The sequence below is a fragment of the Ixodes scapularis genome, unplaced genomic scaffold (assembly GCF_016920785.2).
Source record: "Ixodes scapularis isolate PalLabHiFi unplaced genomic scaffold, ASM1692078v2 PGA_scaffold4__175_contigs__length_147842914, whole genome shotgun sequence".
Classification (NCBI taxonomy): Eukaryota; Metazoa; Arthropoda; class Arachnida; order Ixodida; family Ixodidae; genus Ixodes; species Ixodes scapularis.
In genome coordinates, this window is record NW_024609879.1 from 130,716,789 (window position 1) to 130,735,062 (window position 18,274).

Below are 18,274 nucleotides of genomic sequence, written 5' to 3' on the forward strand. Positions count from 1 at the left end.
GTGAGAACTGCACGTGGGTGCTCGGTGCTTGTAAACGATTTCCTCGTAAATAACATCCTTAGGACGCCGCACCGGCGCACCGGTGCGGCGCACCGGACGCCGCATCGGCGTCCGGGGGTGGGTGCTATAACACCCTTCGGGTGTTGTCCCTGGGACGAGCAAAATAAAACACCCTGGAGAGTGCAAACTTTTTAGTTTGAAGAGCCACTAACTAATTTAAGCTAAGAGTATCGGTGCTCAGTTCGTCAAACTCCTTGGGGGTGCTTAGTGCGGATGAGGCACAATAGACCCTTTCCAAAAGTCCGCGCCAACACCTGTCCACAAGCGCCGCATCAGCGTCCGGCGACGACTCGGATCCAATCACGTGCTTCGCGGCCAAAGATAGATAGGTGGATGGATGTTAAGGGCTATACCCTTTCTAAAAGGCGGTAGCTTGCGCCACCTAGCCAAAGTCTAAAAAGACAAACATACGAATCTTCTTCCCCTAACTATCAAGTGTGGGATATCACCAAGATAACCTTTGGGGGGATCGGTCAAAAAAACTACAAACATCATTCCCCCCCCCCCCCCTCGTATCTATAATGACCGTCGACCTCCAATGTTGCTCGATGAACTTCTGGAAAGGGCCTATCAACGATCTTTTCGATCCGAAAATATGACCTTCCAAGCTTGAGATATGGTGTCAGGAAGCTCAGGTGATAACATTTTGTACGGCTTTTATTGTCACCGTTACAGAAAGGGGTCGTCGTCGACCATGCGTGTTCTCAGGGTTGCCAGCTCAAGCCTTGCTTTAGCCACTCGCAGTTTCGCAGTTCTCCTTGCACTCTTCGATGGTCGCGAACTTCTGACAGTCGTGAGGTTGGTTTATTTCCGGCGTGATCTCCTCGCACTTCATGGTGGTTGGGTCGTACTTGGCGGTCGCATTCACGAGATGACCCGGGTCAGGTTCTCCCGGCTCGGTGCAAGCTGTGGGGCGGGAAAAAGAAAATGACTATTCACATGGGTTCCGCGACGGATAGGCTTAAAAAAAAAAAAAAACGGTTTTAATCATCCCATGTCTGCTTACAAGCGTCTGCGCTGGTGCCCTGTCGGTCGAAGCAGTTAAAAGAGGCTTACAAACCGATTGAGGCACAGTCGGTCGTAGTCAAACGCAATTGTCCGCACAAGCCTTTAAAAAAACCAGGGACGGGCAGATAAACCCTATTAAGTATTCGGGCATACCGATACTAGAATGCGTGGCAAACAGGCCTAAAATGCTGACAGTCAGCTACATTGATGAAAAAAGGTGTCGCGACACGTGTCAGAAATACAGTTTCAACATATAAAAAGCATTTGAAAAACGAATACGGAACAGTAGATATATACCCTCAAAAATATTTGAGAATTCAAATAATGCAGGACAAGGCAAAGAAGCGTGAAATGTTGAAACTGAGATACATTGGTAAAAAAAAAAAAAAAAAAGGTATCGTGACACATGTCAGAAATACATTTTCAAAAAATAAAAAAAATATTTGAAGAAACAAATACACGGATACATTTCGCAGAAATACATATAGTGAGATACATCATTTCATCAATCAATTTGAGACGTGCTCATACTCTGTAGGACTGGTCGAGTGCTAGTGTATAAGAAGAAAAAAAAAACAACAAAAAAAAAAACAAGATCTACATTAATTGTGGAATATTTGTTAACCAACAAACGAGTGCCCACGGTAAGAATTCAACGTTGACGTTTTTGCGCCCGATATCAATAAACGACTATTTTAAAACTGCAACGGCACGGATCAATCGCCCCTTACAGTATCGCCCAGTGCTGTAGGCGTCCTTGAAAAAAAGTAACGAAATAGGTTACTCGTTACTTGCAAATAAAAGGACCGCGTTACCGACCTACTGACCTCGAAATAAAAGGAACGCGTTCACGTTACCGATAAAAAGTAACGCACGTTACTGTTGCGTTACTTTTTTTTTTATTATGAATGAGCACGTTTTATTTTTGACCTTACAGCTATGCGTAAGTGTCATATTTCAAGAAACATTATGTCCATACCGAAACTAAGCATAGTTACCTTATTTTTTTTACGGTTCCACCAGAATAGTCAAGAAAAAAAAACGCAAAAGAAACGAAAATAAAACGGAAAAAAATAATAATGGCTGGGCACCTATAAGCTCAATAAAAAAAGTGTACATTTTAAAGTCTTGGGAAGAATATATAACGAATAACGTAACTACGTTGCTGGTTACTCAAAATAAGTAACGTAAGTACGTTACACGTTACTGTTTTAAAAAGTAAGGAGCAACAATATTTATCCCAACAATATTTATTTACTTGGCACTGGCGTGATTTGCAATGTTACTCGAAGTCCCTCCCAATACAGGGGAATGCAGATACGTAACGGGAAAAAGTAACACGTAACCGGTAACGCCGTTACTTCTAACGCGTTACCGCCAACACTATCGCCATACCAGGAATGCACCAGAAAATATATCTTCATTCAAAGAAGCAATAAAAAGCTGAAAGAAAAAATTTATCGAGATAGAATGTGTGTATATTATGGTTGGTTCAACTAACTCAGGCACGGATTTAGGATCGAATTTTAAATTTTTAAAAAAGAAAAATAGATATTTTAGGGCAATTTATATAATAAAAGAAGACACAAACGGCAATTTCGTCAGATTTTTCGTTCTCAAGTTATGGACAGTTGAAACGGCCAAGGTGGAAACTGACATTTTTCCAGCTTATCGCGGGTGCCATATTTCACTCCATCCCTTTTCCCTACATCTTACGCTACATTAATATCACTTTTCGGGAACACTCTAGACATATCCTCTTTTATGCTAATTAAGCGTCTAGGTCATAACGTTTTTAATTTTTTTTGTCAACTTTTTTCTCTGTGACGATATTTGACGAAGTTCAGCAAGTAGTGCTGTGTGACCTGATCAAGATATTTTTATGATCTTTATATCACCATAAAGCGCCAATTAAGTTATTTCTCTAGAATATTATTTTAATATTTTGCAAAAAGTATATAATGCGCTACATGTGCCTGAAAAACGAATATTTCGAAAAACTAGAAATTTTGGAGTCGATTTCCTAAAAAAAAAGCACTTATTTTTTTTTTTTTATTCACAGCTAGTTAATATAGTAGTCTATCAGGAACTACCGACAGAAATTGTAATATATTGTTTGTATGACCGCTATTAGAACTCGAATATCGTGCTATGAGCGTTTTGAACGGGACTTCGCACAGGCGCTCTGCTGAGCACAATTTTTGCCTATGTAAGGATTTCTATTTATCGTTAGCAGTTACCTCAATATCTAACCATAAACATTATATCAAGTTTTGAGTAGTGTGCTTAAAAAAAGAATTAACTTCGAAGTCCGTATCCACAAGGGCGGGCACAGCGCTTACTCTCTCCCAATACGGGGGAATGCAGATTGTTAGAGAATTCCTCTGGGGCCTTTTGCTTTCGGCTTTGAGCTTGAAATACCGAACTTGACATGTAATTATCATATTTTCCTATGTCAAACAGATATGCAGTGCATATACATATGTACGATCTAGTACCTGACGCTTAGGAAGTACGGTTTATTTTGTGCGCGTACGGTCTCTTTCGTAAGTTAACGAGCATTTCGTAGCGTGGCTTCAAATGTGTTAGTCATGTGCTTAGGTTTCATTTCTAATTTCAGTGATTCATGCCGGGTTACTTAGACTTTTCCCTCATGACTTAAGTTGTCCATGAGTCTAGATGTTACGTATCTCCTCCGTCAAAACATAGGGCGAAGCCCACACACCTCGCAAATCACGCCAGTGCACTGCCAAGTAAATAAATATTCTTAGGATAAATATTGTTGCTTCACTGGCTTTTACGCCAAGATATTGAAGTAAGTACTAACATTAAATAGGAAACCTTACATAGGTCAAAACTCTGCTCAACTGAGAGTGTATGCGAAGTCCCGTTTAAAACTCTCACAGCAACAAATTCGAGTCCTAAAAGCGGCCATACAAAAAATATATTACAATTTCTGTTGGTATTTCCTGATAGACTACTATATTAAATAGCTGTGAATAAAAAATAAAAAAAAATAAAAAGTGGTTTTTTTTAGGAAATCGACTTCAAACCTGCTCGTTTTTCGAAATAGTCGTTTTTCAGGCACATGTAGCGCTTTGTATACTTATCGCAAAATATTCAAATTACATTTAAAAGAAATAACTTAATTGGACCTTTACGGTGATATAAATATCATAAACATACCTTATTTAGGTCACACATCACAGCTTGCTGAACTTCATCAAATATCGTAGCAGATAGGCGGTTTGACAAATAAAAAAACAAACGTTAAGAATGTTATGACCTAGAGGCTTAATTAGCATGAAAAAGCCCATGTCTAGGGTGTTCCCAAAAAGTGATATTGATGTAGCGTAAAAAGTAGGGAAAAGGGATGGAGTGAAATATGGGCACCCCCGATAACCTGGAAGATTGTCAGTGTCCGCCTTAACCGCTTCAATTAACGGTCCATAACTTGAGAACAAAAAATCCGACAAAATTGCCGTTTGCGTCTTCTTTTATTATAGGAATTGCCCGAAAACACATATTTTTTAATTAAAAATTCGACCCTAAATCTGGGCCTGAGTGGAGATGAATCCACCCAGATATATATATATATATATATATATATATATATATATATATATATATATATATATATATATATAAACTGTCTTTCTAAAATACTATCGCGATACATTTGTATCGCAATATTGCCCGACCTTATAGAATAGAACACATATGAGAACGAATAGAAAATTGGACGGAAATGATGACCTGCACGACAAATTCTAAATCATTAGCTTTTTTTTTTTTTTTTTCCTTTTTTTAGCAAACCGCGTTTGGGGATTTCGCGTATCAAAGTCGAAAATACCGTATTCCTCGGATTACTGTCCACGGATTACGGCATGTTGAAAAGCCGAAATTTTACATGGTTCGGAGTTTTACGGGTCTACGGACTTGTTACACGAGAATTTGTATTCGCTAGATCGTTCAATATGACAAGAAGTGTCCGATTAATAGGATCGATCGGACGCTTGAGTTCCTGCTTTCATCCCGTTGATTCAAGGCCGGGGTCTCCAAACCCCGGCCCGCGAACTAAGATCCGGCCCGCCAAAGTCTTACGACAGGCACGCGGTCGTCCGCGGTGTACTTCCAATTGAAATAATAAAGTATACGTGCGTCGACCACCATTAGGGTACTTTTTTTTAATATTTAAACTAACAATAATTTTTTTATGTTGAATGGTTATCTAGAAGTGTTTATTTAGTATTTATTTTTCTATAATTTACGCTCCCCACCCCCGGCCCTCGAAACTACGACAGATCCCTAATCCGACCCGTTAGGAAAATATTTTGAGACCCCTGATTTAGAAGATCGATGGAAGCATAATTAACGTCTTCTGTTCTTTATTTTTAAGTTATTTTTTATTTTATGAAAATCAACGTATTTTTTCTACATGCGGGGGTTTAGACAGCGAAAAGTTCCTTCACTAAAATAGTGTATGTCGCCTTCGTTGGTAATGGTCGATTTGTCCAGTGCAATACTATGGTGCCTGGAACGCGTCTCCGACTGGTGTGTTTACCGCGGCCAAAAAAGTGGTCCCTCGATTTCCGCCTGATGACGTCATACAAGTGTCAGGCTGTCGCCGGTCGCGACCCTGGCGGCGTCCCAACAGTTGTGGTATAAATGGCAGACGCCTGACCTGCTGCAGGTTTCTCTCCACTGTGGCAGTTCACGGAAGCTAGAGCAGCCGGAAGTTGGGACGCCTGGGACGCCGTGACGACAGTGACACTCGCGTTCGCTCGTGCTTTTCGCCAGCCGCCAGGATCGCGACAGGCAACAGCGTGACATTCCGGCTTCTGTTACGTCATTTGTTGCCACTTGGGGACCAATTTTGATGTATGGGCGGTATAGGACGCTAAGCACACCAGTCGAAGACGCGATCCAGGCGCCATAGCAATACCGCTAGCCTGGAATCTTTAACGCGGACTACAGATATAGTGCTGACTGCACGAGCTCCTGCGCAGTGCTCATTCACATTGGACTGTACGGGGCCTTGAATAAGCCCGAAATGAATAAATCGCATCCTCACTCAAGAGAATCGCTAATAAATGCTTTCAATATACTCAGACAAGTTTTTTTTTAATATATTCATTATTAAGATTTATTACTTATATGGTGCTCACACATCGAAAGCTTGAGAATCACTTTTAAGGCTCAAACGCCTTCATCTGCCAAGTATTTTTTTTTTTTTTGCTCGGACATGACATTGAACTTTACGAAAATATAACAGTTTTAATGGACAGAAGGTTCTACCAGAATTGAAAAATGTCTACCCCATTGTACGAGGTTGAATGACAACCCTGCGGTGAATCATGATATTATCTTAAGGTTGCGTGTAAATGCAACTTATTTTAATATTACGTAAGAACAGTCATGACGGACGCTCGGCTGTCTAGTGCTCAATGGAGAAACACAAAAAAAAAAAAAAAAAAAAACAGACGAAACAAAAAAGATTTAACAAAAACTATAAGGAAAAAAAAGAAGAGAGAAGAGACGATAGAAAATCTCAAAGTTGGACAGCGTGCTGGAATAGATAGGACGAAATATAGCGAAGACACTCAAACGTCAATCATCCGAACTTGTACCATTCTGTATTTTGTTCCTAATGTGTAAAGATCGTACCCACCCGCTCAGCGATATAAGAAAAAAATCTACCTACCAGTTATGTTGCATTCATTCCTAATACGTTCCAAAGGGCGGGTATATATCTTTTTTTATCTTGTTCAGTGAAATAAACTAACAATCTATAGACACAACAAACTAAGCGCAAAAAAAAGTGAGAAGTTTTCCGACGATTGCCATCTACAGCAGAAAAAGCAGAAAGCAACGCAAACATATTTTTCCCGAAGGCGGCTGTTTCTGGCACGTTTTGACCGTGAGAGTGAAACGCCTGACGCGGTCACAGTAAAAAGTAGCCTACGAAGGATTGGAAGACAGCAGTACGTACACCCTGCAAGCTTTGCAAGAGGATACTAAAATAGGACGGCTGTTACAAACACTGAGAGTTTGCCGAAGCGACCAACGATTTGCAGGACAGATGTCAGCGATAAAACGTTCCGATTTTGCTTAGACGGGCGTCTTTTTGAAGCCCAAACACACGTCGCCACAGAAAGGATGCGTAGGATCGTACATACAAATTGAGAACAGCGACGCCAATGGTTCGTGAGCGCGCTGTTTCAGGGTGTCTAATACGAACCAGGTTTTATCAAGATCATTCTAGAGGCAATACGCGAGCTACGCTTGAGAGCATTAACACTTCAGCCACCTTGTTTCACTCCTTGTTGTCAGTTATCCGAAGCTTAATCTGGAATTGCAGAAAACTTTTTTTTCTCTCCTGCAGAAATGTTGAAAGAGCCATATTCAAATCAACACCGCATCGCTAAAGAGCTTCCGGACCTTGCACTTGTTTTCACCTCAAGAAAAAAACAACAACAAATATTTGCTCATTGTTCATACGCCGCACGAAGTATATAGTTCTTACAATTGATTTGGCTGTCGGAAGAAGAAGAAATGCTTTTTGCTATGAAATGTATACGTCTTAATACGTTAACATACATCTAACCTAAAATTCACCTGCATACATTTTAATTAGCCACATAAACGCGAAAATACGTAACGCTCCGCGAGGAGTCGGGCATTTTTGACTACCGTTCTCGAGGAAGCATAGAGCTCAGTAGTGCCACTAAATAAGCTACGCTTCAGAGTAACGACACTTGGCCATATTGCGGCTTAAAGTCATGGTTGCCAGTTATCTGAAGCTTCATCTGAAATCACAGGAAACGCTTTTCCGCCTTCCACAAATGTTACAACAGTTCGCGAAAGAGAAAAGCAATATTACATGACGTTCCAAACACCGAATCTAATGCCGAGGAAGTCGCACTTCTGAATCATGACGATCGGCCGTGGCGTCTGCTCTGCATACGAGCCAAAATGGCGGCGCCCACAACAATGTCGGGGAACGGAGTGCCGATACTCTAAGCGCAGCTCATTTAGTGGCTCTAGAGCTCAGCAAGTCCTAATTCCGAATCGCAATCACAAATGGCGCCCGCTCTGCACTGGGTGACAAAGTATATGGCCGCGCACAAGGGGCACTTTGGCCATATGGAGTGTCGATGTTGATTATCTTGCGACTCAAGAAATACACAACGGGGTGCTTGCTTGCGATCCAGGCTTAACTTCCGCGGCACCGTATACAAAAGACGGTTCGCGTACACTGCCCGAGACGTGTTCCTTCCTTGGGCGGTCCTATCTCACAGGTCACACAAACACTGTCTCAAGACATATTCGAAGCATGCTTCGAACATGCTTGAAGTGTGTTTTCAGGTTATTTTTTGATCGCGACTGCAGCGGGCACTGTGTCCCCTGTATGATGTGCGAGCATCAGTGTGCACTCCGGCTTAGCGTGCGTGCAGCATCTATACAGGGTGTTTTTTTAGCTGCACCAAGTTTTCAAAAAAAATGTGAGCTGCGTTAGGGCACTTTTAGTTATGCCATTAGCATACCCGACCTGGCGCTCACTAGGAACCAAGCATTTTGTGCAACTAGGCGACTAATTAACGGAGATCTCTTAAATAACTTTTTAATTATTGTTTTTAGAGGGCCTATTGCATTTACGAAATTGAAGCCCAATCTTAATATGCTCCAACCCAACAGCGCAGTAAAGGCACAAACACTTTCTGCGCACGTTTCTGGCGAAATTATTTCCTTCCCGCAGGCTCTTTCGAACCTACACTGACCAGGGCCCCTAAACTCGTCAAACACAAAGTTGGGGCCGAAGTTGACGAAGCCCACCGATTGGTCTACCACGACGATGACTTCGCGCTTTTTTCGCCAACGTTCAATCGGCGCGCTCTGCGAACTTTTGGCTCCAACTTTGTGTTTGACGAGTTTAGGGCCCCAGAACAAGAGCGTCAATGACGTCGATATCTTCGCCCTCGCTTGGCGTCACAGCAGTGACGTCACCTGTGATGCAGGCACTGCCGTCAGCGCTTTTGCAATACGTTGTTCTCTCCTTAGTGTTTTGCTGACCGCGGCCGGTGTAATTTAGGCGTCTGCGGTCGGCGTCAACTGTGCTGTGTCATATCCCTCTCTTGACCTGCGGGCGACGCGACGCTTTCGTTGGTACGATAAATTCTGCTGCATGCATTACCAACGGCCGGCAACCTTAGACGAGCTTCCTGCGTTTTATTTGGGAAAAATATTTTTTTCAATGCTGGAGACTTCAGCTACCTATTATTTGCCACCGCTGCTTTCTTTCTAAGTTCTTGCTTTTTGATGCATTAAACTAGCCAGGTTTCTTTTAAAGAACAAAGTAGTCATGCTTGTGCAGGGATGGGAAAAATACATGCAAATATGTATCGAAATAGAAATACAAAATACTTCGTCAAAAATGTATTTAATTACAAATCTAATTACATTTCCAAAAAAGTATTTAAATACAAGATACAAATACAACCAAATGTATTTGGTCTCCTCCGAATACTTTTTCAAATACATTCAGCATCCAAATACATCCAAATACAATCAGCGACTTCAGGGCACCTGCAACGGGTTTCTGGGTATCTCATTTTAATTTTGCATTGCACACTCGGAAGTTATTGTGCGAGGCTCTAGCAACGTAATAGAAATATAATCACAAAAAAAAATGTAATCAGCTTGGACGTAATAGGTGATAAAAATACAGAGCTCCAAGCAGCTTTTTTTGTCGATTACATTTTGGTATGGACCAACAAAGAACCGAGACGACCAAGACGCGCAGCACTAGCTAGAGATTCTTTTATTGTTGCAACTCGCACCAGTTACAAAAATCTTGACGACCCGTTCATTTACCGCTCATTCACACTGGAAGCGGATCCGCGTTCGCAAACCGGTTGCGAACGCCGGTTGTATAAAGATCCAGTACAATTGCACGCGCACTTGATGTCATCGAGTGCGCGTGCAATTGTACTTGATCTCTATACCACCGCCTTCGCAACCGCTTTGCGAACGCGGATCCGCTTCCAGTGTGAATGAGCGGTTAGAATGTTCCAGGCAAATATATGGAGGGAAATCAGGCTGGAAAGCATCACAAGTTGTCACAGGCACTTATTTAGCCAGCCTGCCTGTGAACGTCGATTTCGTCACTAGTCTTGCCCTGGACTAGCACCGTAATCACAAAGTCACTAAACGCTTGTGTTTGATTGAGAGACACTGCATTCGGTGCAGAACATAGTTTTCTTCCTGCTCTGGACAGTAACAATAAATTTTAGGGATGTATTTCCGCCCACAAAATTGTATTTAATTACAATTGTATTTGAAATACCAACGTTTTAGTATTTAAATACACACGTCAAATACATTACCAAATTTGTAATTAAATACAAATTCAAAATACACAAAGTATTTGAAATACGTATTTCAAATACTTGTATTTGAAATACTGCCCATCCCTGTGCTTGTGTAATATCACTCGTTGGCCCCTCTGGCAGTTAAACTATTGCAGCGTGTAACAAAATAATCTTTCTTTGTTCTATTTTTATTTTTATTTCAAAATACTATCAGTTCCTACATGGGACTATGATAGGGAGGGCATGAGCAAAAAACTTGATAAACACTGAAGGAAAAAAATAAAAAGAACACAACAAAAACTTGACAACTGCATTCGTTGCAAACCCGTCCTAAAATTATATTACAGGAGAATCATTCGGCACTGGGGAAAAATGTAAAATCAATACAACAATGGAAGAATGACGCTGGCTGGAAGTCATGGCACGAAAAAAAAAAGAGGGAATAGTAACTAAATAAACATGCAATTTCAAGAATCGCTGCCCACGTCATCAAATGCAAGATAAGAACTAAACGATTCCAGCGATTGACACGATACTGCTTGTTCTGGGAGAGAGTTCTACTCGCTTATCGTTAGGAAAAAAAAAAAAAGAATACTTAAAAGGACTTTGAAGCAGCAGGGCTGGTGAAGGGCACGACTATGTTTGTTACGTGGAATTCCAGACGCATCGGGAATTAAGTAAGCTGTCTTGTCTATCTGTCGATAATCATTATGAATCATGTAAAAAAGTTTAACCTTTTCTCCTTACGCCTAGCCTTTAGTAGCGAAAATTTGGCTCTCGAGTACAAAGCCTTTGGAGAATCTAATCGATGGTCTTAATAAATGAGGAAGGAGCCTTGCACCGGCGTCCTGGCTCACGTAACGGTAGTCATGTGCTGTGCGCGGCACGCTGTGAACACGGCATCGCCGCTTTTTCAAGTGTAGCTCAAACAGGGCACTCTTGAGAACTAAGTTTTACTGCCTCACTTAGAGCCCCAAATAATACTGAAAGAATAAACAGAGGGCCGGACAGAACAACGCATAATTCGTGCTTTCGTGCCTCTGTCCGTCCAGCTCTCTGTTTATTCAGCTGTCCGTCCCTCTGCTTATTATTTCAGTATTATTAAGTTTACCAACACGCTGACGTCTGACTCAGAGCCCCAAACTAGCACTTTTCACAGCACCAGTATTTTCTTCGGAAGCCTTCTAGTTCGTCGAGAAAAGCAGGCAAAAATATGGCTTAGCGCATGTTAGTACTTAAAAAAAAAAGTACTTAAAAAAAATTTTTGGCAGCCAAAGTGATTATGGCATGTGATAAGCCACCCAGCGTTTGCCGCCGCCTGGCCACTTTATGAAGTTGGAAACAGTTACGTTCAAAGCAAGTGCTCGAATTGGAGTCCATCTACAGAAACACACATCATCAGTCAGCTCCGCATGGAGCACAACACGCGCTCGAGCATTTCAGGCTGAACTGCGGCACAGGCGGCGACAATTCTTTGTTTCAGGTTGTCCACGCTGGTGGGTCCCGTGGCGTAGACTTTATTCTTCAGATAACCCCAAAGAAAAAAACCTAACGGGCTCAGATCTGGTAATCGTGCCGGCCACGGAACTGGACCACTGCATCCAATCCACGGCTCTGGAAAAGTTCAATGTAGAAATCGAACAGCACGCGAAGAAGAATGTGTTGGATGGCCGTCCTGTTGAAACCACGCCTCCTTCAGCCCGCTGAGGGGCAGGCCGGCAATAAACTCTTCCACGACTCCCTCAAGGATTCTCTCCGTGGATAGTTTTCCGTTCAGTGTGCCGTCAAAGAAATATGCGCCAATGATTTTATCCTGAAATATTCCACACCATATGTTAATAGACCATCTCACTTGATGCTTGTGCTGACGGAGCCAACGAGGATTTACGCTTGCCCAGTAATGGGCATTGTGGAGGTTCACCGTTGAATTTCTGCAGAATTGAGCCTCATCACTTCAAATAATTTTTTCAAGAATCCAGAATCCCGGTCCATTTCAATCAGGGCCCAACTGCAAAAGTCCAGTCGTCGTTGGAAGTCACTGCCATGTACCTCTTGGTGCACGCTAACGTGAAACGGATGCATACGATGCTTCACAAGCATTTTCCACACTGTAGAAATCGTTGCCCCAGAAGACCTCGCAGTTTCCCGCACGCTTGCTTCAGGCTCTGTTATGTACGCGAGAACGTCAGTCTCGAATTCGCGGCTAAGGATATATTTTTTTCTGTCTTCGCCCACTCACCACCGTGCCACTTGATGCAAACTTGTTGAAAACGCGTACGAAGGAAGTGTGGGCAGGAACGAAACGAGCTGGGTGCTGAGCGGCGTAAAGTTGCGCAGCATGACGAGCATTCTTTTGCATAGTTAAATATGCGATCACCATGTCTGTTTTTTCTTTAACCGAAAGCCTTGTGGCAATAAGCGATGCCATTCAGACGTGTTTCCTGCCACAGTCAGAGAAAGAAAGGCACAGTGAATCGCATAGCGCCTGTGTTATTTGTAGCCTTCGTCCTTCCAAAGATATGGGTGCAAACCTGTGTCTCTTACAACAGAGCAGCAAGTGACGCAGCGATCGTCGCTTTGTAGCACAATGGACCTTTTTCCAGTAAGGAGCGCCTCATGACGGTTTCGCCGCCTACTACAAATGGAGGGCAACCGGACTCGCCTTCTCCCATGGAAACAGATTAGTGTCGCAAGAAAACAGTGCCCCCCAAAAATGGCGAAAGGGCGGTCAAGGTCAAGGGAAAAGGGTGTGCGCGTGCGCAGACGCTTACTGGAAAAAGGTCCATTGGCACAAGTCTTCAGAGCAGCTTCTATCATATCAACGAAAGGAAAGGGTAGCGTCACGATGCCCGCTGGGACAGCGTGATTTACACCTGCCGCGGTAAGCAAAACACTAAGAAGAGAGCAACGTATTACAATAGCGCTGACGGTAGTGCCTGCATCACAGGTGACGTCACCGCTGTGATGCCAAGCGAGGCCGAAGATATCGACGCCATTGACGCTCTTGTTCTGATCAGTTGCGGTTTGAAAGAGCATGCGGGAATGGAAAATATTTAGCCAGAAGCGCGCGCAGAAATTTTTTGTGCCTTTATTTCACTGTGGGGTTGGAGCATATCAAGGTTGGGCTTCAATTTCGTAAATACAATAGGCCCTCTAAAAACAATAATTAAAAAGTTAATTAAGAGATCTCTGTTAATTAGCCGCCTAGTTGCCAAAAATACTTTCTTCCTAGTGGGCGCCAGGCAGGGTATGCCCATGGCATAACTAAAAGTGCCCTAACGCAGCTCTTGTTTTTTTTTTTTGAAAATTTGGTGCAGCTAAAAAAAAACACCCTGTATAATAGCTCCAACGGCAGTCCATGCCAACAGTACGTGTTCCGATAATGTTGGCGGTTAGGTGAGTTCTGGTGCAGCACGTCACCGCACTTCATTACAACATTGATCGCTTGACCAAATAATTGTTCTCTGAAGGCGCCATATGCTGTCAAAGCGAGTATATTTATTTCTTTATTTTAAAGATGCTGCCGGCCAACGTTTGAGGGCCAAGGAATGAGTGGAAGAAAGAAAAAAAAATGGTCAGTAAAAGAAATAAGTAGTTATAAACATACAGTACAATGCGTTAGCAACTTAGGCCGTATACAGTTCATTCAAGCAAAGAAAGGTTCATCAATGGCACTAGAGAATAAAGCGAAGGAGACAATGTCCATCGGGGCAGCTCGGTTCACTCACAAACAGTACGCGGAAAAAAGAATAATGTTTTAAAATATCTTTCATGCAACAAAACTCACAAATTAGTTTCTCATTTCTCTGTCTGGTGTCACAGCTTAACTTAAACTGCAGATAGGCGATAAGCTTTAAACAAGTTTTGTTACGTATAATGAGATGTAGAAATTTTAGGCGATCTACTTTCCTTCGACATGACAACTTAGGCAGCCCAGGCGCAGTGTACAACGGTGGAACGTGTGATACTTGGCCATATACGAATTATAAATGAATCTAACGGTGAATTCGAGTGGTCAGTTTCCGTCCGGCACGTATTTTTCATGGGTGGTGGTTCTCCGGCAAGCCCCGGCGATTTTTCCACCTGAGCTCTAAACGGCCGAGCGAGCAGGCGCCAAACTGTATCCGGTGTCGCCACTTCCGAAATGGGAGAGAAGATCAGTGAGAAAAAAAAATGAACGAAAGAACGCTACAGATCTGAAGTCACTTCAGCAGCCACTTCTCGAGTCAATCCAAGCCGCAGGACATGGGTGACGGCGGCGACAGCCTCTCGCTAGCGGTGTCGCGCGGGCAAGAGGTGAAGTAAAGCGCAGACCGCATGGCGCGTTTTTCTACACGCGAAAACGCGACGCGCTATGAACGCTCGCGCGGAAGCTGACGCGGGGGTACCCGCATGCAGACAAAGCCAAGCACCGCCGGCCGCGCGTTATCAGCGTTGCCAGATAACAGAATTCTCAACACGCGATGTAAATGTTGACGCAAATACTACAAAATGAGAATTAAATGAACAATTAAGTAAATAAAACGGGTTTGTATGTCAAAAGAAACAACCTTTCAATTTTTATACGAAAATAAAAATGCCTCTGAACACTTTAAAATGTGCTGAATACGAAACAGCGGACTGCGCAGGATCACGTGATAGTTCGACCGACCCTCATTGGGCGAGAGCCGCTTCGACGCCTCGGCGCGCGCGTCTTGTTCTGGGTCGGCTAGAAACCAACGCTCCCGCGAAAACGCGCCGCTGCGCGCAGGAAATGACGTCGATTTGACGCCGACGCGCCTGAATCGCGAGCAAAAACGCTCCATGCGGTCTGCACTTAAACTGCCACCGTCTGGCGTTTCATGTTCACATGGTGTGCCGCCGGCACGTTTCTAGTTGCCGGTTCTGCCGGCTCGATCTCGCCGGCGATTGGCCACCCGAATTCCCCATAAGAGACTTTCTTTGAACCCCCTCCAACAGATTTATATACTATTCCGAATGCGGGTCCCATAATTAGTCAGCGTATTTTAGTTAAGGACGAATTGGAGTTTTATACGCCGTTATCTTTTTTCTTGTATGCATTGAATCATAGTCCTCCGCAGTGATCAAGGCTTTCTAGAAGCTTTGGCAAAAACCTGCCCAATGTGAAGGGTCCAGCCTAAGGGAGAGGTAATTCTGACACCTATAGATACTTGTAGCATAGCCTCCGAGATCCCGAAGCGCGCACTCGCGCGCTTCGGGATCTCGGAGGCCATGCTTGTAGTCATGAACCAATGTCAACGCATCGGAGTTGATTGTATAGGGAGAAAAAAGGGGTAGATTCTTCAGCGTTATTTTCATTTGCACACATTTCTTAACGTTCAAGTCCATTTTCCATTTTTGACACCACAAAGAAATAAATTTAAGGCTACCATCTAAACATAATTGGTCAGGAACGCCATCGATTTTTGAAAACAATATACAGGCATCGGGCAAAAAAAAAAATGACACTGTGCGAGGTTAATCTATTATTAGATCGTTGATAAAAATTAAAAACAGCAATGAATCGAGCACCGATCCCTGGGGCACTCCAGACAGCACAGGCAATTCAATAGATTCTTCATTACCCACAGACGCGAACTGTTTACGGTTGGTAAGAGCTTAATTATATGGTACGAGTCTATAAGGTAGGAAACGAAGTGTGTAGGAGAAAAAAATAGCATACATACTTTGAGGGTAGGCACAAATGTGCTGAGAAGCGGCCGTCACAGTCTCTGAAATCAAGGAAACACACACAAAAAAAAGCAGAGGTGTTAAAGGTGTAGATTTTTTTCTGAGCTATACTGCGATTTTCATGAATGAAAAATTATATTGGTGTATTCGATGTCACAAATTCATTCGGTGAGCACAACAGGAATCGTGAATTATCCCTAGATAACTTCGAAAGACACCGTGATTGAACACCAGATTAGGTAACGCATATCTACGACAAATACTTACCACAAGCCAGGACACCACAGAGTGCCAAAAGGAGCACCACCTTGCAAGCTGCCATTCTTTTCATTTTTTGGAATAATTCCTGATGGAAGAAGACAGTTGATTAGTACGGCGATGAGCTGCGCCTTTTATATTGTTAGCGCACTACGCATTTTACGCCGTTATAAAAAAAAAAAAAATGTTTCCAGTATTCGAAAAACAAATAAAACTACACTCGGGGACCGCTTTCTGTGGGAGATGGGAAGAGCGCGTACAGACCTTTGATCCGCGCTCAGTCTGGGAGAGGGCACGCTTGCCAGAACCTTTCACAGCATCGGCACAGAAAGCTGCCCCCGATTATAGAAACATCTGGCAGCTGCCATGATGCGTGACTTTCGGGGAACTAGAACAACTCATTAGCCATTTTTATCTTTGTACGTTGATCTTCCACGGTGCGGAAAGTGTACAAAAATAGGTATTTTTAACTTGATTCATGGCACTGCCGTGTCGCGGGACTCGGAGATCTCGTAAACGGCTTTACGCTCGTGACTCCGCTTTTTACAGCATAGCTTACAGCCGGAAACATTCGTGACAAGTGTTTCGTTCTACTTCACTGACGCGTATGCATATACGAAGCGTGATGGCGAAACCTAAAAGGGATGCTCAACCGAAATCAGGATTCCACAAAGCACGGCGGCAGAAGTGTGCAATGGGACGCTACAAACACCAAAAAATCACTCATACAGCAATATCTAAAACGGATGACCGTATTTTTCTAAAAGAAAAAAAAAGGAGGCGCATTTGACAGATATGTTGACGTCTTGTTTCTAAGCCAAGAGTCGAGAAGGAAAGGGAACGGCCTCGCGTCTTCTCCACCTCGCCGACTTCAGGCACTTCAGGTGGGAAGAGAAGAGAGGAGGAAACGAGATAATGTTAACATTACGCGCCTCGTCGGCCTCGTTCAATCTCGACCTCTTTTTCCAGACATACGGCCGTCCATTCGAGATATCGCCTTACGATCGAGTGGTGTTGTAGGGATTGTAGCGTCCCGCCTACCGCTCCTGCATTGTTTTTTCTGAAATCCAAATTTTGGTTCACCATCCATTTAAAGGGCAGCTCCACTCAGTTCCGAAGATTGCTGGATAAGGAGTGATTTCGAATTAAAAAGCCCTAGTAAAAGACACTACGTCGTTTGCTTCGCGAAAAATGGGATGTATATTTCTAGATCTAATTTTAAACACGAGCGAAAATCGAGACCGAAACTTCGGCTCCGTCCGGCAACATTGGCCGCGGGCCGCCAACAACATGGCCATCACGTGATACGAGATGTCATGTGATCCTCGGCCCAACGACGGGTGGGATGGGAGCGGGCGGGCGTGCGGCAGGCGCGAGTGTCGTCTGCACCGCACTCTTCGCTACATTTTGGTATCTACGACATTCGACGACGTCTGCACAACTGCGGCATAAGTCTGCGCACGTGGTGTCCGTAGTGCGGACGAAACTCCGAGAGGAAATAATCACAAACGGTGAGAAGACGACGGCGGTTGTGACGCAGAAGACGGCGGTAACGTTGGGACCACGGCGGGGACCGGACGGCTCTCAAGAAGCGCACTGCGCAGGCGCTTTACGCCAATCATTTCGACACCGCTGAGCACCGAGAGGAAACGTTGCTGACGTCATGCGCTACGCTCGGCCGGAGAAGTAAAAACAAGCAAAAGGGAGCAACGGTCATGACGTTTAGCTCAATGTTGGCTACGCCCATGCCGTAGCCTTGACTGCGATGTTGGTTGCGCCCGAGTTCGCCTGAGTTCGCCCGCTCGAGTCAGCCGATTCCGGCAACTTGGCGAGTTGCACAGTTTGCCGGACCGTTTAAGAAACATTTAGACAGAACTCCGTCATAA

At 43.6% G+C, this 18,274-nt stretch overlaps 1 protein-coding gene across 1 annotated transcript; it reads right to left on the minus strand.

Annotated features, from left to right (window-relative positions):
* Positions 1 to 790: 790 nt before the first annotated feature.
* Positions 791 to 16,452, minus strand: LOC8032852. The gene is made up of 3 exons (XM_029981694.4): positions 16,398 to 16,452; positions 16,127 to 16,171; positions 791 to 966 (listed from the first exon to the last, which is right to left on the minus strand). Exons 1-3 carry the CDS (start codon positions 16,450 to 16,452, stop codon positions 791 to 793), a joined length of 276 nt encoding a protein of 91 aa, XP_029837554.2.
* Positions 16,453 to 18,274: the final 1,822 nt, after the last annotated feature.